Raw genomic sequence first — 24,295 nt, 5'->3', positions numbered from 1 at the left:
CTGCCTCACAGGGTAGTAGTTTTCTAAATCGGAGCCTGTAATGAGACACTCTCGAGATGCGCTGAGCAGAGATGCAAACTCTCCTGAGGATCTGCTTCTGCTGGGGCTTCCTGTTGGATCAACATTTTGATGCAAACTCCAATGTCTATACATATTGACGCTCTGTCGTGTTGTTCATTGGAATGCCAGATATTCTCTTTGTAATTTTTAAGGGCATTTTTGCATTTATTTATTAGTGACAGTAATGAGATGAAGGAAACAAACAGGATCAGATGATGAGCAACAAAGGTCCAAAGCCAATAGCCTTAACTAGTACTATTACAGTTTTTCTCGATTGCTGAGACACATTTCTTGAAACCCTCAACCATTTTCTCAAAACTGTAAAAACAAAACAACATTTTCAAACTATATTCAGAAAACACCTAACTCTGCTGCCAAAATCAAACAATGCTTTCAGATCATACACACAGCCAGTCAATAACTAAACACTACAGAGCATTCATTAGACATTAACTCAAAAAAATTTGAGAACAGTGTCCAGGGCACTTTTACAGTATTTCATATAGTAAACACATTTTGCAATGAAAAAAAAGAAGTATATCACAACTTGTACAGTGAATATCTTGTACACTGCAAGTAGTGCAAGTACTACAATATTGAATGTCTGTATATTAGGCACTTGTAGAACAATACAGTAATCCATCTGCAAAAAGCCAAAGAACAAAGCAAAACAAAATGAAAAGCACATGACAGTATACTAAAAAAATATTGTGAAACCACCAAATCAAACCTCAACATTCAATGCTCCTGTTCCACCTGTGCACTCTAACATGTGTGTACAATTTTGAGTCTGTGTAATCAATGTGTAATGATGACAACTGTGTTGTAGTTGTGTTTAAAGTGCTCATATTATGCTCATTTTCAGGTTCATAATTGTATTTAGAGGTTGTACCAGAATAGGTTTACATATTACATACATACATACATACAAAACGCCACATTTTTGTCGTACTGCACGTTGTTGCAGCTCCTCTTTTCACCCTGTGTGTTGGGCTCTCTGTTTTAGCTACAGAGTGAGGCATCTTACTTCTATTCCATCTTTGTTGGGAGTCGCACATATGCAGTGCCTAGGTAAGGACTACTAGCCAGTCAGACGCAGAGTATGAGGGCGTGCCATGCTAGCAGCTAGGTGAGCATTATAACATGTGTTACAAAGTGACGCACGTTCGTCACCGAAGTAAAGCTGGACTACAATAGAGCTGTTTGGAGCAGTTTGTGAACAGTGTTTTCTGTTGGAGATGGTAAGTCCCTTTGCGGTGGACTTTGGGCTTTTTCACTTTATAAACCTATAACATGCATAAAAAGATATAGCACAATAAAGGAAAGGGAAAAAGCCAAAAAGCATAATATGAGCACTTTAACATTTGCTGCCTGTGTTAACCATTTTGCAACACAAGTGCATCAGAGTGTGAAATGTGTTTTAGCGAGTGAGAATGTGTTTAGAGTTTTGCCAAAAGAGTGATTGATTTGAAAAATGGGTTTAGGCCACTGAGCGTTTGGTTCAGAGAATGGGGTTTAGTGTTTTAGCAATTCAGCCAAACTGTAAAAGACCTATGATGTGTTACTTCAACACATGATGGACAAACACTGTGGCGGGTTAATGGTAAATACTATTTCCATGTATCTTTCATTATCTGTGACGCACTGAACACACAGCAGGTTTCTTTATTTACATACCACACGGGCTCTTTCATTGCTCTAATTGCTCGTTATATATTTACAGGTGACTAATGACCACTTGTGCTCGTGGTCATAAGATTTTTCCCAATTTCACAAAATAGGAAACAGAGGACCGCAAAGGAAACACAAGTTGTGTTGTTTAATTTGGACATAAAGCTGCATATCAATGAGTTTTTCTGTCGGGATAGGCCTTCTTCATCCGTTATGATGTATTAAGTTCATCATGTTAACAACCAGTCCTGCTGTGTCTACTGGAAACCAAGTGTGGTTTATGCTGTCAGTAATGTAAATTTAATTACTTCATGTGCAACAGCGGGTTTTCACCAGCGTTGCTCCACTATGTGTGTCTGCAACAGACTGAGTGATGTCTCCCAGAGGTCTCTGAAGGCACCTTTTGAAGCTTGGTTTGGGCTTTACCTCTGACTGTTTCTTGACAGTTGTTTGGAGCTTGGAAATGAAAGCTGAGGAGGACCACAGCTCAGTGTTGGAAGCTGAGAGAACTGCCAATCAAGACAAAGCCCCCAAAACATTTTTAGTTCAAACTTTGTAATTAAACATGTATTGTCAGGATTGCCACCAGACACACATTAGATGGAAGAAATGTAATTATAGCTAAGAAAACCAGAAATTCCTGTGATTAGAAATTACGTTGAATTTCAAGACAGCTTGGAACTTTTGGAGCTACAGCAGCCAGCGTCTGTTGCTTTTAGTACAACAGTGTTTAACTTGAGCAACGCTGTCAACTAGAAATTATATTAATGTGCTAATAAACTGTTCTGTGAAAAAGGAAACATTATTGCTGCACGGGTCTCATCCTCAGTCGCAAACCTAGATTGGTGATAATTAGTGAAAGATTCTGGTTTTAGTTAAATGTTGACAAAGTAATATTGTCATGTCTTGTGCTTTAAAGACTGTTGACTTTTTAAATATTAAACCAAGACCATGATCTTTCCCTAATATTATATATATTGTCAAGGAAGTGTAGATGTTCAAATAGTCATTTTTTTTCTGGCACTTTACAGACTTCTCATTCATGTTGGCTCAGAAGTTAAGATTTTTTTTTTAAGATTATTGTTTTGGCATTTTAGGCCTTTATTCAACAGGACAGCTTAGACATGAAGTGGGAGAGGAGAGGGGGAATGACACGCAGCAAAGGGCTGCAGGTCGGAATTGAACCTACAGCCACTGCGGCGAGGACTGAGCTTCTGTACATGGGGCCCATGCTAGACCAGGTGAGCTATCCAGGGGCCCTCAAAGTTGAAAGTTTAAGCCAGCAGCTACTAAATACACCTTGTGTACTTGTCTTAACAAATTTGGCAACATGTTTATTGGGGGTCTTGAGGACCTTTGGAAGACACCGGGTATATTTTGGAAGGTGTTGGTATCAGTACCAGAAGTGATGAAAGTATAAAAAAAAGGGGTTCATTCCAAAAAATCCATTTTTATGTGATACTAAGTTATTACAAGCAACTTCTCATATATGGGATTTGAAATTATAGTGATGAATAGCATGACAACTGTTAACAGAATTACAAAATACAACTCATCACTTCAGAGAAGAAGAGCAGCAAATTATGTGATATGTGACCCACTTTTCCTTTAAAACACCATCACTTGTTCAATTATATTCTAGAGCATTAATCATTTTTTGTGAGGCTGCAGGTGAAATGGTGGATATCTTGATTTAATGTCCTCTGTTGTTTATCTTTGTCTCTCAACACATGACGGAACTTTAGTTTTCATGCCTGTAAAACAAATTTAAAACTCTGGGGTATCTGGAATAGTTCTCGCTCCTCTCCCAACAGAGTCTGATCCGGGCCTATATGTATAAGACCATAGCACAAGCTGTAAGACCAATTAATTCAGAGCTTTTTGAGGGCCCTGTCATGGCTTGGGGCCCCCTTAAATCGTAACCCACTTTCAGCTCATTTATAGAGCCGGCGGTGCCAATGCGAAGTCAAAGCGAGGTGATTAATGACATTATTAAACAGTTTAGAGAGGTTGTGTGTTCTTCTGGCTGGAGCCAATTTAAAGTGATTTGTGAGGTGAAACAATGTAGTGAAATGAAATGGAGCGTGTGTGTGTGTGTGTGTGTGTGTGTGTGTGTGTGTGTGTGTGTGTGTGTGTGTGTGTGTGTGTTAGGGGGAAGATGACTTCAGTGTATGTATAACTGTGTGTGGTGTATCTTAGTGGGTGGCTAAGGTTTGTGTGTGTGTGTGTGTGTGTGTGTGTGTGTGTGTGTGTGTGTGTGAGAGAGAGAGAGTGTGTGTGTGAGAGAGAGAGAGAGAAAGAGAGAGCGAGAGAGAGAGAGAGAGAGAAAGAGAGAAAGAGAGAGAGAGAGAAAGAGAGCGAGATAGAAAGATAGAAAGAGAGAGAGAGAAAGAGAGAGAGAGAGACAGAGATGGAAAGAGAGAGAGAGAGAGAGAGAGAGAGAGAGAGAGAGCCATGCAAAGGTCAAACTGGGGACAGGTGGAAATAAGCCAGTAAGCCAAAATCTCATTTCCTGTGAAGTGAAGGGGAGAAAGAGTGAAAAAGTGAGAGATGGAGGGAAAAAGAGGGAGTGGGAGTAAGAGAGAGAAAGAAGAATGTCATTGAATTTTGGATGGAGGAAGGAGTGAAGATGAAAGGAGAGGGGAAACCAGGAGTAAAAATGTAAAGCAAAGGAAAGAGGAAAGACAAAGGGAGAAAGGGGACAAGTAGGTGAGAGGAGGTAAGAAAAAGAGAGGTAACATGGAGATGAGAAGAGGCAAAAGGAGAGGAGAGGAGAGGAGGAGAGGTGAAGGAAACAAGAAGAAGAGAGGGGAAGTAGGAGAGGAGATGAGAGGTGAGGGGAACAGAGGAAACAAGGAGATGATTAGAGTCGAAAGGAGAGGAGAAGTGAGAAGGAGAGAGGAAAAAGAAAGGAGATGAAAAGAGAGACAAGACGACAAGAGAGGAGAGAAAATGACGTAATAAAAAGGAGGAGAGGGGAAACGAGGAGATGAGCGTAGACTGAAAGAGACAAAAGGGGAGTAGAGGAGAGGGTAAACAAGGAAAGGAAAGGAAAAATGAACACAGAGATTATTTTGAACCTCTCCTTTGTCATATGTTTTCAAAGGTGGTCTTTGAGGGGAAAGAAAACAAGGCGAAGAGAGGAGGCAAAAGGAGAGGAAGGAAGAAAGGATAAGAGAGGAGAGCAAAATGTGAAGGAGACAGGCTATTGGGACGGATCGACAGCTGCTCCTGAGATCCTATTAGGGCTCAGTAGACAGACTGTAACACACTCACACACACACCTACACATAAACATCTCCCACGGATGTGTGTGCGTGATGCAGAAATTCATCCACGACGCACGCACACACACGCCTCATTGCCCGAGTCGTGTGAACACATAGGCATGCCTAAACAGGCAACTCACACACATGCACTCATCCACACGTATACTTACACGTAGAAAGAAGCAGCTATGCATACACACACATTTGTGTCATGCATGCAAATATTCAGCTTAGCACTATCAAAAGGAGACACCACATCTTTATCAAACACATGAGAAGACAGAGGCGAGCAGGGAGGCAAACACACACGTGCACGCACATGCACGCACATGCACACACACACACACACACACACACACACACACACACACAAATACAACAACACAGGTATGAACAACAAGAGGAAAACATACAGCTGAACTTGAAGAAACTGCCAGCTCTGTGATCCAGTAAAACCATTCAGACACAACCATCACCCACCAACCAAAACCCACCTCCCCACCGACACCCACTGCTGACTCTACTCACACTCACTATACAAACTAACATTGGCTGCCTTCTCTGAGAGGATTAATAATGTAAACGTATGGCTTCCATTTTGGGTGTAATGTGCAGGGAGTGGCTCTCTGTGTTCCATCGTCTGCTGCCTGCTTTCTGTCCTCTGTGGGTGTCCGCTGCACTGTGCCAGGCCGACACTGCCCCCTGCTGGGCCACGAGGAAACAACTCAAATCTAACAGGCATCTGTTTGCTTGTCTGGAGGGTCCAGTTTTCAATTTTATTTGTTTGGTTTGTTTTTGTAGAGCTTGATTGTTAACATTCAAGAGCCAAAAGGATTGCTTTGTGCATTTATTATTTGATTTAATCGCATACACAGTGATGCTGAGCTGCAGCCTCAGGTGTGCGGTTTTGAAAGAAGTTGGAATTTAGGAGGCAGGGAAGATCTAATGGATGATGCAATTGAGCTGCATTGTAGGATCCAGCATTTTTGGAGCTTGACCAGTACTAGAGAGACACTAAAAGTCTGGATATTTTGACATTTCTTTGCAACAAATAGAAGAAAAAATCAAATAACAGATAATAAGTTTTCCAGATTTTCTGGATTTAACACATCAGTAGCTTTAGAACAACAGTGAGTGTCCGTAACACACTAGGTTGTATATGTTTGTTTTCATGAAGATTAATCAGGAAAGTGTTTCACAAGGAAGAGTTCAAAATGACCAATCAACCCATAGCCCCAACCCCAAAACTTCTCTTATAATTAATTTAATACTCACATTTATGAAGACGTCTTTCTGTGTAAAATTTTCAAAAAAAATCACTTCTTTTTTTTTGTTGACAATTTTGTTTAATTTTGATTGATTTATAGAGAAAAGATGCTATCTGCCGACATCAAGCTAGTAATTATGTAACTATAAGTGAAGCATTGATATCCAGGGACTTACAGGATATTAGATTCTAATATTTTCCAGGTATTTTCCATTCTCCATCCGAGTAACAGACCACCGACATTTCATGCAGCCCAGAATCAAGACTGCAGGCTTGTTGCTGCAGAGCTCTGATGACAGAGAAATAATTACCCTGTGTGTGTGTGTGTGTGTGTGTGTGTGTGTGTGTGTGTAGTATGGGTTGTTCCAGTTTTCAGCTCTCTGCTTTCATCTCACTGTGGCCTCCCTTACCACCATTGAGACAAGATAGAAACCCCCTCATGTAAAACTGGTGTCCTGTATCACACACACACACACACGCGCACACACACACACGCAAGTATGTGTTCACACACCCACGGACGCACGCACCTTTACTCTCTCCACCTCTGTTTCAAATTAACAGAATCATCTTTTCGTCCTCTCTCTTTCTCATTCCATGCATCATCAGGGGAAAGAAGGCATCAGCTGTTATTACAGGATGGAGCTCTGAGGGGCGTCTTGCAGCCCCCCCCAGTGCCTAAAACAAAACACACAAAAAAGACAGAGAGAGGAGAGATAGATATGTTGCTATGGAAACAGTTCGGACAAATGTAATTGTCTCCCTCCACCTTTGCAGGTCAAGGCAGCGGGCATTTCAGCTCCATGATCTCTCTGTCTCCTCTATACCTACCCACTGGTCTATCAGTGTATAATAGGTTTCCTGGAGTTGAGCTACAGTGTGTGCTGCATGATGTATAGGCTGATTTCATAACCTGTGTGTGTGTAAGCTATCTGTGTATGTGTTCACAGCCAGACATAAAGCCTTATTCTTACAGTTTTGAAATGAAACCCTTTATATTTTACTTTTGTCCCTTAACATTTTGCACATTTTATTAGGACAAACTAAAGTTTGCTGCATGTTTGTACTTAAGTACTTCAGTGCCTCTCAATGTCTCTTATTGGCTTCAAATATGAATGTTTTGTACATATTTTCTTCAGCATAGCCAGGGGTATTTTAAAAAAAATAAAAAATAAAAATAAAAATAAATGAATGTGAATAATTCTCTTTTAAGATTTATGATGGATTTTATACATGTAGAGTTTAGGTTCGCTGAGTATAACAGCTTTATACAGCTTTAGCACTACAGAAAAGTGATCTGTGAACTTTTTGGTGAAACTGACAGAAACTATAAGCTCAGAATGGCTTCATAAGCAATAAATAAGTGAGAAGTGCAACAAAGAAACATTTACTTCAAGTGCTCATATTATGCTGTTTGGCGTTTTCTTTTGCCTTTATAGTGTTATATATCTTTTTTTGTGCATATTATAGGTGTACAAAGTGAAAAAGCCCAAAATCCACCCCAAAGGCATTTACCATCCAACAGAAAACACTGTTCGCAAACTGCTCCAAACAGCTCTATTGTAGTCCAGCCTTTACTTCCATGACAAACTCGCAACATTTTGTTATAAAGCTCGCCTAGCTGCTAGTGTAACACGCCCTCATACTCTGCTTCAGATTAGCTAGCAGTGCTCACCTAGCTACTACGCATGTGTGACTCCCAACAAAGATGGAACAGAAGTAAGATGCCTCACTCTGTAGCTAAAACAGAGAGCTCAACACACAGGGTGAAAAGAGGAGCTGCAGCAATGTGCAGTACGACAAAAATATGTTTTTTGAAAATTAAACCATGTAAACCTATTCTGGAACAACCTCTAAATACAATTATGAACCTGAAAATGAGCACTTTAAAGAGACTATATGTAACTTTCTGTTTGTGTTGATTCTAGCGGCCACTTTGTCTTTGGACAAAAGTGGTAGTGTTTTTACCACACCTGCTGTCGTAAAGGTCTTTTCTTTACGATGCTGTATTGCCCACTGTAGATTACTGAGTTAGTGTTACGAGAGGTCTTGTAGTAGCGACGAATATTTTGCTCAGGCAGAAAATCATTCATTTACAATAAGAGAATATGTACAGATGCATCGTTGCATTTCCAGTGTTGCATACGGTAACTTAGTCTACTTTGAATGTATGGTGAGCTACACCGGTATCACTCACTGTGTTACGAGCCAAAGCATTAGGAGATTGTTGTAGCAACCAATGTAATAATAATTTAGATTAATATTGCGCATTTCATGAAAAGTGAGGCCGCTTTACACAAGTAACATTACAGGGGGACAAAGAACATAGTAGGCCAACACAAACACGGAGTAAAAGGAATGGAAGGGGGACGTAATTTAATGTCGGCTACTGACTACAACCACAACGCGCATTGTAAAGTTATTTTATATTACATACCTGAGGGCCAATTCGGGGTCGGTGTTGAATCATTTACAATCCTGTAATTGTCTCCATCTGTTGAAAGCCGGATCGAGTCGGCGACTCGGGTTTTTCCCTTTTAGCTTTTAGTTGTTCCTCGATTAATTTCCTTCTTTTCTGTGATGGTCCTGCCCCAGTATCAGCAATAACTGCTTCTAAAAAGTAAAATACAATTAGGCCTATATAAAGAAATCTCCTGCTACCTTTCATGTAGCTGGATACTCAAACGCAGGCTTTTCTGGTGTTATAAAGAAATCTGTGACCCGTCAGAACGTGTGCTCTGTAGCGCCCTCTACCTGCCGTAAATCATTTTGTGACTTTGCGGGAAAAAAATAAATAAAATCGGACCTGGGCAGAGGCATTAATAAATACTACATTAAAATAGAGTTCTTTTCACCGTCTCGTTTGCTGTTACAGGTCATTTATGATCATCAGATGGAAAATTAAACAGTTTCAGAAACATTAAAAAGTTACATATAGTCACTTTAAATAACTTTTACATGAGTCAAATCATGTATACAGGTGCTGGTCATATAATTAGAATATCAAGAAAAAGTTGATTTATTTCAGTAATTCCATTCAAAAGGTGAAACTTGTATAATGTATACATTCATTTCACACAGACTGATATATTTCAAGTGTTTATTTCTTTTCATTTTGATGATTAGAACTGACAACTAATGAAAACCCCAAATTCAGTATCTCAGAAAATTAGAATATTGTGAAAAGGTTCAATATTGAAGACACATGGTGCTACACTCTAATCAGCTAATTAACTCAAAACACCTGCAAAGGCCTTTAAATGGTCCCTCAGTCTAGTTCTGTAGGCTACACAATCATGGGGAAGACTGCTGACTGGACAGCTGTCCAAAAGACGACCATTGACACCTTGCCCAAGGAGGGCAAGACACAAAAGGTCATTGCTAAAGAGGCTGGCTGTTCACAGAGCTCTGTGTCCAAGCACATTAATAGAGAGTCGAAGGGAAGGAAAAGATGTGGTAGAAAAAAGTGTACAAGCAATAGGGATAACCACACCCTGGAGAGGATTGTGAAACAAAACCCATTCAAAAATGTGGGGCAGATTCACAAAGAGTGGACTGCAGCTGGAGTCAGTGCTTCAAGAACCACCAGGCACAGACGTAAGCAAGACATGGGTTTCAGCTGTCCCATTCCTTGTGTCAAGCCACTCCTGAACAAGACACAGCGTCAGAAGCGTCTCGCCTGGGCTAAAGACAAAAAGGACTGGACTGCTGCTGAGTGGTCCAAAGTTCTGTGCTCTGATGAAAGTAAATGTTGCATTTCCTTTGGAAATCAAGGTCCCAGAGTCTGGAGGAAGAGAGGAGAGGCACAGAATCCACGTTGCTTGAAGTCCAGTGTAAAGTTTCCACAGTCAGTGATGGTTTGGGGTGCCATGTCATCTGCTGGTGTTGGTCCACTGTGTTTTCTGAGGTCCAGGGTCAACGCAGCCTTCTACCAGGAAGTTTTAGAGCACTTCATGCTTCCTGCTGCTGACCAACTTTATGGAGATGCAGATTTCATTTTCCAACAGGACTTGGCACCTGCACACAGTGCCAAAGCTACCAGTACCTGGTTTAAGGACCATGGTATCCCTGTTCTTAATTGGCCAGCAAACTCGCCTGACCTTAACCCTATAGAAAATCTATGGGGTATTGTGAAGATGTGATGCTCCAGACCCAACAATGCAGAAGAGCTGAAGGCCACTATCAGAGCAACCTGGGCTCTCCTAACACCTGAGCAGTGCCACAGACTGATCGACTCCATGCAACACCACATTGCTGCAGTCATTCAGGCAAAAGGAGCCCCAACTAAGTATTGAGTGCTGTACATGCTCATACTTTTCATGTTCATACTTTTCAGTTGGCCAACATTTCTAAAAATCCTTTTTTGTATTGGTCTTAAGTAATATTCAAATTTTCGGAGATACTGAATTTGGGATTTTCATTAGTTGTCAGTTATCATTACAATTAAAAGAAATGAACATCTGAAATATATCACTGTGTGTGTGATGAATGAATATAATATACAAATTTCACTTTTTGAATGGAATTACTGACATAAATCAACTTTTTCATGATATTCTAACTATATGACCAGCACCTGTATAACCTGTCTTCACAGGGGTCAACTCTTGCAGTGAAATCCTTTCAGCCTCTTCCCCGTCTGTGGTTTCGGTGCACGACTCTGCGCCAAAACAACATGCGCCGAGTTGCCACAGAGCGTCATTTTTCTCAGAAGTATCACAGCTATCGGCAGGCTGACTGATTACATCTCACAACAGTCAGTTTATGTGCAAACCTCACAGAAATGCTGTGAGAAGTAATTCTGTGAATAAATGTGGATTCACACAGAGAACCCAGATTAGACAAATCCATTATGAAAAAAAAAAAGACGCAAGATAATGGGCTGCAATGATGAGGATGCTCTCTTTGCTTGTCGACTCACACTCTGCTGTGATCATGCCAAAGAAAACAATGACAAATAATAACCAGATATTTTAAATGACAAGACCCGAGGAAAACAAAATGTAAATTTCTAATATCAAAGTTTCATCAAACCCGACTTGAGCTGGATGCGTACAAAGAATCCATAATAACTTAAATGTGTTTTTTAGATCATAGCCTCTTCGGGTACAACAGAAGAAAAAAAAAAAGTAGAGATGTGAAGATAAAACATACAGACAAAGATACGTTTTCTGAATATTCTTTATTTCTTCCCTGATAACTTTTGGAGCTGATGGCATCTCAGAGAATTTTGACAATTGGGTTTTAATTCTGTACAAGCCTGCAAAACCAACAAAAGTGTTTCTGCATTTCAATGTGATAATTAAAGTGAAAGCAGTGTGAAAAAAAATAAAGTCCTGTTAACTTCTGCTTCAGAGCTCGGGGAGAGACTGACTGATGAAACGTGCGCCGATCTACAAAGCAATTCTTTTGGTCAACTTCATTTGAGAACTCATCACTTCAGGTGCTTTCACCTTAGAATTTGAGTTATTTAGGGATATAACAGTAAAGAGAATAACTCCGTGCAAAAATGTCAACGCTCGAGCGTGCTCTACGTTCATCAGATGGCACACATGAAATACTGACACAATGAGGCTGCCACGACCGTTTCAATGATCTAAAGTAGTACCACAAACTTGATATATTACTAAGTTGTTTGTCTTCGAGACAATGCAAATGGGAAATGTTGCAGAGCTGCAAAGAGCCGTTAGTGATGTGGTTAGCGGTACGTAAAGCTGATTTGTCAAATATCAGACTTGTGTGATCAACAGATGACTAGTTTAAATGTCAGGAAAAAAAAGGCCAATTTCAATTATCCACAGCCTGAGGGGACACCTTCAAATCGCTTGTTTTGACCGACAAACCGTTCAAAAACCCCCCAAAAAAAAAAGTTTTTTAGGTTCTCTTCTCCACAAGATTCTCCATTTTGAGAAGCTGTAACCTGCATAGTTCTGGCCATTTTGCTTGATAAATTAGTTTAAATGATTAATCGATTATGAAAATGGTCTGCGATTAGTTTTCTGGCCGATCTATGAATTGACTAGCTCGGCTGTCGACCGCAGGTTAAGAAAGCTGTGCAGCGCCTCCAAATGTTGACAGTCTCAGAACTTAAAAAAGGCACAAACAGCAGGGAGACCCGTTGAATGAGCTTCTTTGTAGTAGCGTTCAGAGTAATTTGCACTGAATATTTCAATGATATTTCTCAGTTTTCGATATCGCTCGCTTGTTTTTGGGGGTTCTTACAGTTTGTCACGCTGCTAATTAAAAAGCAACGCTCTCAGCTACATTTCATGCGTCAGCACATCTGTGCTTAACTGTAGTTAAGGGAAAACATCAGTATTTTTAAGGACCTTGAAAATGGTTTGGCAGGCCACATGAAAGCAAAAAAAGAAAAGAAAAAACAGGTGCACGATGAGAAGCGCAAACACAGCAATGTAACACTGAATGACAGACGGGGTGAAGTTGGTACATTTCTGTGTGAGAGAAGCTCGGAAAGACAAAAACGGGTATTTAAATATCTTCAGAGCTCAAAATCAAAGAGTCAAAAATAATATGCAACGCTGATGTCTTCACTGGCAGATGAAACATACAAAAGCAAAATATAACTGACTGAAAACTTTTTTTTTCCCCTTTCTACATTTGAGTAAGCACTGCTCAAGGAGGACCAAACAGGCCCTTCAAATCTGTATTACAGTATGAGGCTATTATGTTAAGTTATATACACACAGTGTATGTGTATGTATGTATATATATATATATATATATATATATATATATATATATATATATATATATATATATATATATATATATATATATATATATATACATATCACACATTTTTGATATTGTATACTGCAGTGAGGTGATGTAACCTCACATTATTAAAAAAAGTGTTGGTTATTTTCATAGTAATATGTTGTCGAAACCACAGTGTCGATGAAGGTATTTTAAGTGAAACGAGTAAGACTACATTTATTGTTTCCATTAAACACAAGTGTATGGATCTCACAAAACACCACTTTTTTTAAATTTATTTAATTTTTGGATTTTCAAATGAATCCACTGAATTGGAAAATGAACCGATCCCAAACCAGGTATCAGATATTGTTTTGCTCAACTCTCTGCTTGCTTTGTGACGTCGTCGCACAGCTCCTTCCAGGCTCTGTCCTGCTGAGCAGACGGCAGGGAAGTGGCACGAGAGTCACGGTAATCAGGCTTCAGGGTAGCCAAAGATGGAGAAAAATCAGCTTCGACTGTGCTGTAACCCATCATTAGTCTTAATTATGCCTTTAAAATACATAAGGGTTTTTTTTCTCTTATTTTATTGCTCAAGAATCAAGTTTTCTACTTTTTCTCCCACGTCAAAAAACTGCAGGACTGCCAAAATGGTATGATCAAAGCAAAAAGCCTTTCTTAACACTACCACTATCTGAATAGCTCTGAATCAGAACTAGTATACAAGTTATACAAGTGGTATACTGCTCACAGACTTTTTAAAGAGACAGTTTTGTCCTGGTGAGCACACCAAAGTCAAAATGTAGAATTAAATAATAGAAAAGGTGCTTAAGAGTAGAATTTGGAGTTCTATACTTTGATTTGACTCCAACTCAAGCAGCTGAGCAAAGATATGTGTACATCAACTTTTCTGTACTGAAGAACAGTTGAGCCAGGACAAAAGTATCCACTTTGGCCCATGAGTTCAGTAGTGTGAAGAGACCGGAGATAAGGATAAGATCTTAAAAGCATCTGCTACTTAACCCACAGAGACGATGATTTTCTGAATTCGGTTTATCCTGTTACATCAGCGGATGATATTTCATGACATTTCACTGGTAATGAGTCCTCTCAAAGCAGCAGCAGCAGCCACGCTGTCAGCCTGCACTCAGACGTCTCATCACAACTGTCCCACTGCACACATCAGATTATCATCCCTCAAGCACCTCTCATCAGCAGCCACAATGGAAGCCTGGTGACACATTTCCTGCCGTTCAATTGTCTTGGAACATCACACGCCCACTCCTAGACAGCTGCTGCCACACAGGAATGCCGCGCTGAAACAATTCATTCAATTTCGAGGTGAGAAAACACCAGCCCGGCGCCGTCTTATGTTGAGAGGAAGGGTGTTGAGGCTCTGTCGGCCATGCAAACCACATAAGGTTCACTGAAGGTCCTATTCTGCCCCGACAAATTGGCCCAGTGGCTCAAAGAGTGACGGTGGCTGCACCGAGACATCCGAGAAAGTTTAATTGCCCAGTATAGACTCGTACTGTGGCAGCCCAAACTGAGCCATTTCATTAAATCTTCCTGAATGTTGCCTGCCCCGTGGTCCGCGACAGCCACCATGGGGAGCGTACTCGTAAACATTTCATCACCCCGTTTTCCCGCCCTGGCCGCACCTCTCCAGGCAGTCTCAGTCATAAACAAAACCCAACCGGAGACACATTTCATTACAGGTTCGCCTCCTTCTCCCAAAAGCCGGAGCCGTGAAACAGGAGTGGGCGAGCGGTTTACGAAGCAGCGGTGTGACTGTTGGGAAGATTAGGATGTTTAAAAAAGGGAAATTCTTTTCCTGCCTTCGCTAGCTGCTGACAGAGGGGGGGGAGGAGTAGAGCAGCTCCGTGGCCATTAGAAGAAGAAGAAGAAGTAGCATCTTCGCAGAAAAAGGTCCGTTGATTTTGCACGAGTGTGGCTGAAGGAAATAAACATTTAAGGGGGGAATTGTGGGAACTTGAAAGTCTTGAAAGCATTACGTTTCCTTGTCACAAACTTGGTTCTCTCTCATCTCAGCAACATCCGCAGTGAAAGTCGGCGTTGGGGTCCTTCAGGAGCTTCTTGCGGTCAACGTGCAGACAGTCTAAGTGGTACCAGGCGTCGCACACGTCGCACTGGATCCACTGCACCGTGTCCTGCTGGGGCAGCCGGCAGTGGGGCGCCGCGCACGGCTCCACCGCCCCGCCCGCCGCCCCGTCCTCCTCCTCGTCGTCGTCGTCATCAGAGGAGGATGACGACGACGAGCCGGAGGAGGAGGAGGCGGAGGAGGTGGAGGAGGAAGACGAGGAGGATGGCGAGGGCAGGGAAGGCCGGGGAGGCAGCGGGTGTTTCCTGGGGCGGCCTCGTCGCTTACTGCGAGGAGATAAGAAAAAAGAAAGACGGAAAGAATGAAGAAGAGGAGGAGGAGGGCCGTGGGGTCAGCAAAAAAGGAAGAGACAAGCTTGTGTTTAAGGATGTTTTTAACATGTTTACGTTCATCACATTTGCCACAGATTAACTTGTATAAATAGATTAAAGGGTCTTTGTTTGATACAACACTTTTTGCTCCTTTGTATTTCATTGGACTATAAAATGTGAACAAAATTTAAAAAAATCGAATGGCTTACTTTGTGTCCTGTTACATTCTGGTATATCAATCATTAGTTCACAATTTACCTAACTATTAATAGACAGATTAATAGATAGATTTGACACCTGTAGCTTTCACTTATTAGCATAACTCATCATGAAAGCTTCCTGAAAATGTAGAGCTCCTTTGGTGTAAGGTTTAAAAAATGACTTTAGTGACTCCTAGTGGGGGTAGGACAAAGAAAGAAGATATTTTATCCATTTTACAGTCAAAAAGGGTTCCCTTGGTTGGTGGACAGATTTCTGCAAACCCACATAAACATCTCACCTTGTTGGATGGTGAAATCTGTTGAACTGCACCCTGCCTCTCTCCTCTGTGCGGATCCTGACTGAAGGCGAGGCCAGACTGTAGTTCTCCCCCCCGACGACCAGAGGGGAGAAAACCGGAGAGCTGTGAGCCCTCCGCCTGCCTCTCTGCGCCGTCGGAGAACTGTGGGCGGGTTTCTGTTGGCGGAAAGCTGTGATGTTGGTGTGCACCGCCGCCTGGACCCGGTGCATCGTCTGCACTTCCTGTTTGCGGACCGCGGGGTTGGCGAGCGACGCCTGGAGGAGGTGGGTGTTGAGTCTGCTGTTGGTCATGGCGCCGTGGAAGCTGCCGATGGTCCTGATGCCGACGGGGAAGGGCTTGGCCTCCAGCGGCCGCCGGATGTCATTGTGGCTCTTGGGCTGCAGCGGCAGAGGAGGGGGGGGGCTGACACTCTCTGACTCGGATTTGTAGAGCCGCCGCCTCTTCTTCCCCCTCGACCTCTGTCCATCTTCAACAACTCCTGCCGGAGCTGAACAGCATCAAAAGAGGAATATTGTAACAGGAGCGCTGATAGACACCAGTTTCCAGTGAAAAGTCATGAAAAGTCAACATACAACTCACGACCAGTTTCCAATTAAATTAACTTTTCCAGCACATGTTTAGGAGCAGATATGTGTCTGAACTGCCAAGTAGCTAACCAGAACTTTTGACTTGATGTCAACATTTGCCACGTCAAGATGTTTGCTTCAGAGAGTTTCTCGGTCTGAATAAAAACACCTTCGATAACTAGCTTGGTTTAGTGTAAAAAAAACAAAAAAACAAATTTCCTTATAAAAATCTGCCGCCTGCAATGTTTGCAGAAAGCTCAGTAAGTCTTACGCTGGGCCTCACCTGCTCGACTTCTGGGTTCGTCCGAGCTGTCGTCCTCGAGGAGCACCGTGTGCGCCGACTTCCTCCGGCTCCTCGACGTCGGCTGGTGGAACTTTGTCGAAGGCACTGAGGCTGCGGAAGAGGAGAAGGATGGCGGCGTGGAGGGCGGGAGCAGAGAGGTTAAGCCCACAGTCAGAGGAGGCGAGGAGGAGGAGCCGGGGTCCGAGGCGGTGCCCTCGTGGCTGTGGCTCCTCTTAAAGGTCCAGGCGCTGCCCTTCATCTTACTCAGGCTGCCGATGGAGTTGAGGATGACGGTGGCCCGGTTGATGGGCAGATTAGACAGGTCCATGTTGGCGGCCGCCTTGCGGTCCAGGTTTGTTCTGATCCGGTTCTTTAAGTCGGACGAGAAGGTGCCCGCCTAGGAGACAAGGGTATAAGCATAGAAATTAGAATTTTATGCAAACGTAAATATCCTTCAGATGCATGTATCATTTGCTCGGCTGGGGGGTTTTTTTTTCTTCTTCTTTTTAAACGTCATGGCAAATTTTAATATATATTTTCTAAATTCTACACTTCGTGAATGAGCATGTTTTAGTTAAAGTACAAAATATGAGCGCACCGGATTCAATCTTTAAAATGGCACGGAAAGTTGACCTTTTCTTCCCTAACAATTCTGTCCACGACATACTGAATATTCATGTTCCTCCGGGACACCTTCACCACAAGTCTCCTTGTCACAATGCCTGCACACACTGCTGTGTGAAGGCTGAGTGGGAGGGAAATTAAAAGGAAAAGGATGGCATATCTATCTATTCTATATTTTTCTCATCAATCAATCCCATTAAAAGACCAAAACCTCAATTCTTCCCTACCCAGGCACACGGCCAGTCCATTTGTTTCTACTGAAGACATAGATCTTTTAAAACTGCTCACAAATATAAATATCTTCTCTTTAAGAAAATGTATTTATGACCTTAGGTGGACTGTGTGACCATTGTCATCGTGGTAATATTGGAATATACTTATACTGACTGATACTAACCTTTCAGACAGCAGAAAAAGCCCAGACTTGTTTAACTTGGTGAGATACACAGACCGGCGACAGCAGAATGTAATCTATAGACTTTATCTGTGTTTGTTGCAGTACATGAAGCATCATTATTATAAATCTGTGCGGTTGAACTGAAACTGCACAGAATCGGTCCTTAGCAATGGCAAAAATTACCTTTGGAATTGTGATGGCATCGAAGTCTAGCGGACGAACTTTGACCTTCTGGAAGAGGAAGTAGAACTCGGGGCTCCCTGGAGCCGACTGGCCACCGAAGGTCAGCGTGTCGCCATCTGAGAGCTCCCACTGGATGCCAGGCTGGAGGCGGACCTCGTTGACCCAGGTGCCTAGCGACACAAGAGCAATACATGAAATATACAGCTGGCACTGAATTTTGTTCCTTGGAGACTCTCATTCGGCCACACTGGGCATTACCTGGTGCCAGATCATCACAAAAACCTATTAACATACAAATATTTGACAAACAAGAGCAAATAAACCAAGCGAGCTGAGCCTCAAAATCGGTCGTTTGTTGACTTATCAATGTGTTTACAGCTTCCAGAGCTGCGGGGAAATCTAAAAGTGATTGTGAAATGGACCCAGAATATAGGAGCTGGAAGGCTACAAGGCAATCTCATGGCCACGGCAGCACAGCACAAAATGAGAAATGCAGTGAATACTGAGATGTAATTTTAATAGCAGAAATGAAAAATGTGTGTAACAGAGTGTGAAATTACTTGAAAAATTAGGCAGTAAGAGCACAGTTTAGATTCAGAGCCTGTCAGACACAGTCCGTCGGCCTTAAGCGAAGACCCAACTTTCCTTTCAATCTCGTCCTCATCTCACCTCGTACCTGTGCTCTTCAGGTTTGACTAAAGACTATCAGCAGACTGAGGTAGTAAGATATCTCTGACTTCCCTGTACATACAATGCCGTTTCCCTCGTATCTGACACATACACACAGAGATCATGTCTACTGTTAAGTGCTCCTTAGTCTTAAATGTGCTCCTTATTTATCCCTCTACGCCAAGTATATCAGATCCATTTTACGCTCGCAAGTGGGGACGACCAATTTAGATTGAAAGAATCAGACTTTGTTGGTTTCCTCAAAAACTACCAATTTTAAACTTACCTTCTATACATGTGTAATTATGTCTCCAGCCATAGTAGAATAGAATAGAACTGTCTCAAAACCTGTGTATCTGTACAGCCTTGTTTTAAGATTTGACTGTCCATCACGTCGTTGTTTTATTTTTTATTTTACGCAAGGCTGCAACTAATGATTGTCCCAGCTCCGGCGATCGCAGCCCTGCAGAGCTTAAAGTGAAAAGTGTCCTCCACAATCTCCAAAAGCCCAAGGTGACATTTTCAAATTGTTTTGTACGACTAACAATCCAAAGAGATTTATTTCAGTCGCACAGAACAAAGAAAAGAGCTGGTGTCATACTTTATGCTTCAACTCACACAGAACATAAAGTAAAGGTCAAAGATCACGTCATCACTATCAAACTCCGATTCGGACATAACAAAATCTCAGTGGGAGTATTACAGGCTTCTCAATAGGCTGTAAATTCTGCAGCTCGAAACCATTTAGATAAAGTAAGTCCTGGTGGGAGAGTATAATTGAAAGGGTTTTGAAAGTTGAGGTTTCAGAGGCACATTTAGCTCCTAATGTGTGTTTGTGTGCATCTGAGGCTTCACCTGGTCTGTAGTGTCTACAGGGCAGTTAACAGCCGTGTATGTGTTGGTTTGTGGGGCTCAGCTGCTGTCAGGCTGCAGGTGTTAGTAATTCAGCAGAAGACAGTATGTGGGTGTTTCAGCATGTGTGTATGTGTGTGTGTGTGTGTGTGTGTGTGTATGTATGTGTGTATCCCTCACATCAAATAATGTGTGCGATTGTGTGTATCACATGTCTACAATAGTTAGTATCTGTATTCCTGTCCATTTAAAATGTGTGTGGGCCCAGTTTTGCTTTAAATCTGCATTTTATTTCTCTCACACAAGAAAACACAAAATTGAAGTGCGTGTGTGTGCAGCGTTTGAGAATGGGTTTCCCCATAGAAGTATTGATATTTCCTGTAAGAGGGTGTCTAACTTTGCCTCGTTCTCTCTTCCACAATGACTGTAGAGTGGTGTGTGTGTGTGTGTCTCAGCCTCTCTCTCTCACCATGACTGCTCCTGTCCTTGATGTGGACACTCCAGCCCTCCTCCTGTGGTGCTGCGTCACCGTCGCCTGCCTCCCTCTCCGCGTGCAGCTCGGCGTGTATCCGTGACACCGACGACGAGTCCAGCGTGACGTCACACAGCTCCGCCGCACGGCCCAGTCGGAACACAGACTGGCTCTGCACCGGCCGGAACGTGTAGAGGTCCCGTGCTGAGTCGGAGGCCGATGAACCGATGCGAAGCAACTGGAAGCATGGCTGCACCCCGGACAGCATGACTGAAGGGTTTGATTGTCTGCCACCGCTAAGCCCTCACCTGCACCCCACCCAGAGGCCAGACCGTATCTGTGACAGGCCCCTGAGTTACAGGAGGCTGCGAAGCATTTTGGGATACAATTCTTTGCTAGCGGACAGAGGTTAAAAGGAAGCCATTTGCCCAAACAGTGCTGAAAGCTTACATAAAGCTAAAATATTCTAAATATAGGCCTGAAAGCACTGAGTGTGATGGTTACTGGCATGTGAAGCAACAGGTGTTTGCATTAGTATGGAAAGCTGATGACTTGTTGTGCACTGCTGTGAATACATGAATAAATAATGAGGATATGGAGCACTGTATAAGCTGGTGTGGAAATTAGCTTCTGCACTCTGTTATGAGCTCAATCTCAAACAGACTAAATCCCCCATAAAGTAGAGGCAATAAGAAGATGGGTTTGAGAATAAAAGAGCTTCAGTAATGTAGACAGCCTGTGTGTTACAGTGCTGCCAAATCGAAAGGTGCAGTAAACATTGAAACCGTGGCGAAGCAAACCTGCCAAAAGACTTGACAGCCGTGACTTTTAGCTGGAGTTCTGACGTCTAATATTTTAAGGTTTGAACAGTTGTCACCTGAGCATGTGTGTGGGAGTGTATGTGTGTGTGTGTGTGTGTGTGTGTGTGTGTGTGTGTGTGTGTGTGTTGGGGTGCGCGTGTGTGTGTGTGTGCGCGTGTGCGTGTGTGTGAGAGAGATTAAAATCCCAGGCTCCTGACATCAGCCGTCTCACAGGTGGGAAGCCTGACAGGGTGTAACGGCTGAGGTCTGTCTGATCTGAAAGAAACCAAAAGGAAAAATACTTGAAATACAAAAAAAAAAAAACATTTTTCTTAATCGCTTTACTTAGGGTCTGAAAAACAGCTCAGCCTTTATAAATGTAATCTACTTGACACTTCAGACGACATGAAAGCACAAAACCACGTCTCATTACAAGCTCGCGTTAAATTAATATAATGTCACAATGAAGCAGAACTATACAGACGCTAAAACTACAACAGAACTTAAAAACTGTCAACTTCACTAAGAACTTGGCTGGCTGCAGTGTGCACCGCATGCCGTGCATCAGCTGCATATATAGACATATCATGGGATCACCGCACAAAGCCACAAACAATAACCCACACAATTGAATGGCTTGTCATGTAAAAACTCGTTTTAGCAACACTAACTGCATATATGCGCATGTAATCTACGTATTTACTTACATATGCATTCATTAACGTTAAAATAAGATTTTTTTTTAAAAGAGCAATGAAATATCGTGGTGTGGCTTTTTAGCTTGTCAGACTGAAACAGGATTAAGCTAGCTGACGTTAGTTCCTTGTAGGACAGAATGAAAGTCAAAGCTGCCACTTACAACAATGACACACCGACTTTATGCGAATTATTCCTCAAACTGTCGCCAATGAAACACCGTCGACAGCTCCACCAGCGGGTTCAGCAACTACACTTTAAACGAAATGTATTGTTTCTGCAGTATTTTATCGCCGTTGTTCGCCAGGCGTCGGTGCAGCTTTTCGCCTTCTTTCCTGGAGGAAGTCCTTTGAAATTTGGCGCGCCAGTCCTGGGGCTTCGGTGCGCGAGAATCTACGTCATGTCCTGCTCCTCCCCGATTGGCTCAGGGCCAGGGCGCCTTCAGCGGGAGCAGGACGACTATGAGCAGGACCGGACGGGCGGGCCTGTGTGAGGGACAGTGGGGCACACAAAAGTGTGAGACACAAGTGTCAGAGAGCTGCACACAGCTGCTGCAGCTGCAGCTGCTGCTGTTGGAATTGAGGTAGCAAGCATATTTTGGATTCCAATAAAAAAAATATACTATTTTTATATGATATGAGTAGCAGCATGCTAGTTCATGCTGACATTATAAACTATATTTGACAAGTCCTTTTAAGTTATATGTATTATTTTTTACTTTACTGTATTTTAAATGTGCTCTGGATTGGCTACAGATGGTGGATTGTGCACATAACAATACTGGCATTACTAACTTGTTATAGTGTATTTGAGGAGGGGCGTTTATTATCATTTAATTGTTTGTTTATTATTTTATGTATGTATATTAGTTGTGTTTTTATTATGAGAGGGGAAACCGTACATTGATGTTTCTCTTAAAACATACTGTTTGGTTATTGTTCCTATTGGTGTCTGTTTGCGCTCTGTTTATCATTCACTGGCAGGGGTGCCACTCTCTGGGCAACATGTCTGAAAACCTCCTCTTCACTATCACAAACTTTCTATACACTAAAGTAAAAGCACTAAGGCAGTGTTAGGTTCGCTGCAACCCCCACTTTGGCCACAGACAGGGGAGTTTATACTGTGAAAAAATGCTACTAGCTAGCTAGTACCTCTGGGCATACTTACAGAGCTGAAATTTGTCTGAAAAATGGTCTGAGATCTTCTCTTGACTATTTATTAATTTAAAAAGGCAGTCCTGGCATGCTTGCTAATCCGTCACTGAAATTCAAATGAAAAATACTTGAGGTTGTATTAATGAAATGGAAAGAGCATCAAAAGCAGATACACACAAAATAACAATAAACCTCTGTTGAAAATCCTTTTAATTGGAATTATTCATTCATTACAGAAAAAAAGACAAGCTTTATAAAATTCTTTGTAGGATGCCAAAAGGTCTTATATAGTACCGGTATATAAATAATCATTGATTTATTCTTCAAGCAAACAAATGGGTGTGGACGTTTGTTCGTGGCAGTGCAGTGAAGTATCGTTAAAGTCAATGATTACCTGGAAACATGTCAAATGAGACCTGATGTCTTAGATATGAAGCATTCACGTAATGTCTTTCAAATTGAAAGCAACAACCAGTAACAACATGCAGACAAACCAGTGCCCAGAATTTCTAGTATCAAAAACACATACTTAAATGTCTCCTTTCAACTTTTCTTTTTTCAATTACAACCTAAACTTGCACTTGCACATCCTGAGACATTCACACTTCAACGTTTTCATGTGTAATGTACTTGTTTGATCAATGATGAAATATAAACTGAATCAATCTGGATTTCACTAAGTCAATCAAACCTCAAACACAGAAGACTGATCTTTTATCCAAGCATGCAGAATGCTAGCTAAGTAAAGAGTTATGTTGGGCTGAAAATCAACCACACAAATGAATGGGGGAAAAAATGAAAAAGTTGCCTTTTTTGCATTAGCAACAGCAGTAATATTGACAGTGATAATACTTCTCCTGCCTGAGTTAACGGCTAAAACAACTAATAGGATCTAGTTTAGCCTCAAGAGCCATCCTGACTCCGGGGTTTCCCAAAATTATTTTACAACTACGAGAGTTGTATGTTCTGTGGAGAAAGATTATGTAAAGTGTAAATCACTATAGATGTAAATAGCATGGCATTCAACATGTGAACGTAATACCAAATCTGCATTAAATAAACCTGCAATGCAAACTTTAATGCCTCTTAGAATGATAAATGTTTGTTGAAATTATTGAATAAACATTAATGTCAAGTCTGTGCATATTATACCAGAAGTGATGTTAAAGGAGAGTACTAGTGCAACATGTTTAATACATGCCATCTGATTGGTCTTACAGTAAAGATTAGTTTGTCCCAGCAAAGATTCCTTTGATGAAAAAAACAAAACATAAATGATGTGATATAGTGAGCCAAAATGTTTACAGTGATTATTTTTTAGGTGGAGACTTTTATTTCCTCCAGAATTAAGTGTGTACCATAAAACACTAAGAGCAATACTCCGATACAATGAAATAAAACTAAAAGCCAAATGGAGACTTCAAGTCAAATCATATTTATTTTTTTTTATTGCAAAATATGAATGGCAGCAAATACTGTAGCTTCTACTGAAGCAGAACAAGCTTTCTTATTTTGTGCTTACACCAACAAGACATAAAGACCCCCTCTCTAGATAATTGGCAGTGAAATAAAAAATAAAAAAAAACACACCAGTATTCTCCTTTAACTATCACTCTGAGAGGTGATATTAAGTGAGTCAGGAGGCTCATGGGAAACCAGGAC

General features: G+C 41.7%; 1 protein-coding gene across 1 annotated transcript; it reads right to left on the bottom strand.

The window, feature by feature from the left end:
- Positions 1–14,965: 14,965 nt before the first annotated feature.
- Positions 14,966–21,812, bottom strand: tcf19l (transcription factor 19 (SC1), like). Its single transcript, XM_078268052.1, has 6 exons — positions 21,643–21,812; positions 19,981–21,059; positions 17,991–18,160; positions 16,787–17,183; positions 15,917–16,424; positions 14,966–15,372 (listed from the first exon to the last, which is right to left on the bottom strand). Exons 2-6 carry the CDS (start codon positions 20,249–20,251, stop codon positions 15,033–15,035), a joined length of 1,686 nt encoding a protein of 561 aa, XP_078124178.1. The 5' UTR covers positions 20,252–21,059; positions 21,643–21,812; the 3' UTR covers positions 14,966–15,032.
- Between the last annotated feature and the right edge of the window lie 2,483 nt (positions 21,813–24,295).

The sequence above is a fragment of the Sander vitreus genome, chromosome 14, assembly GCF_031162955.1.
Source record: "Sander vitreus isolate 19-12246 chromosome 14, sanVit1, whole genome shotgun sequence".
Classification (NCBI taxonomy): Eukaryota; Metazoa; Chordata; class Actinopteri; order Perciformes; family Percidae; genus Sander; species Sander vitreus.
The sequence above is the reverse complement of the archived record's forward strand: the minus strand, read 5'-3'. Positions and strand labels throughout refer to the sequence as shown.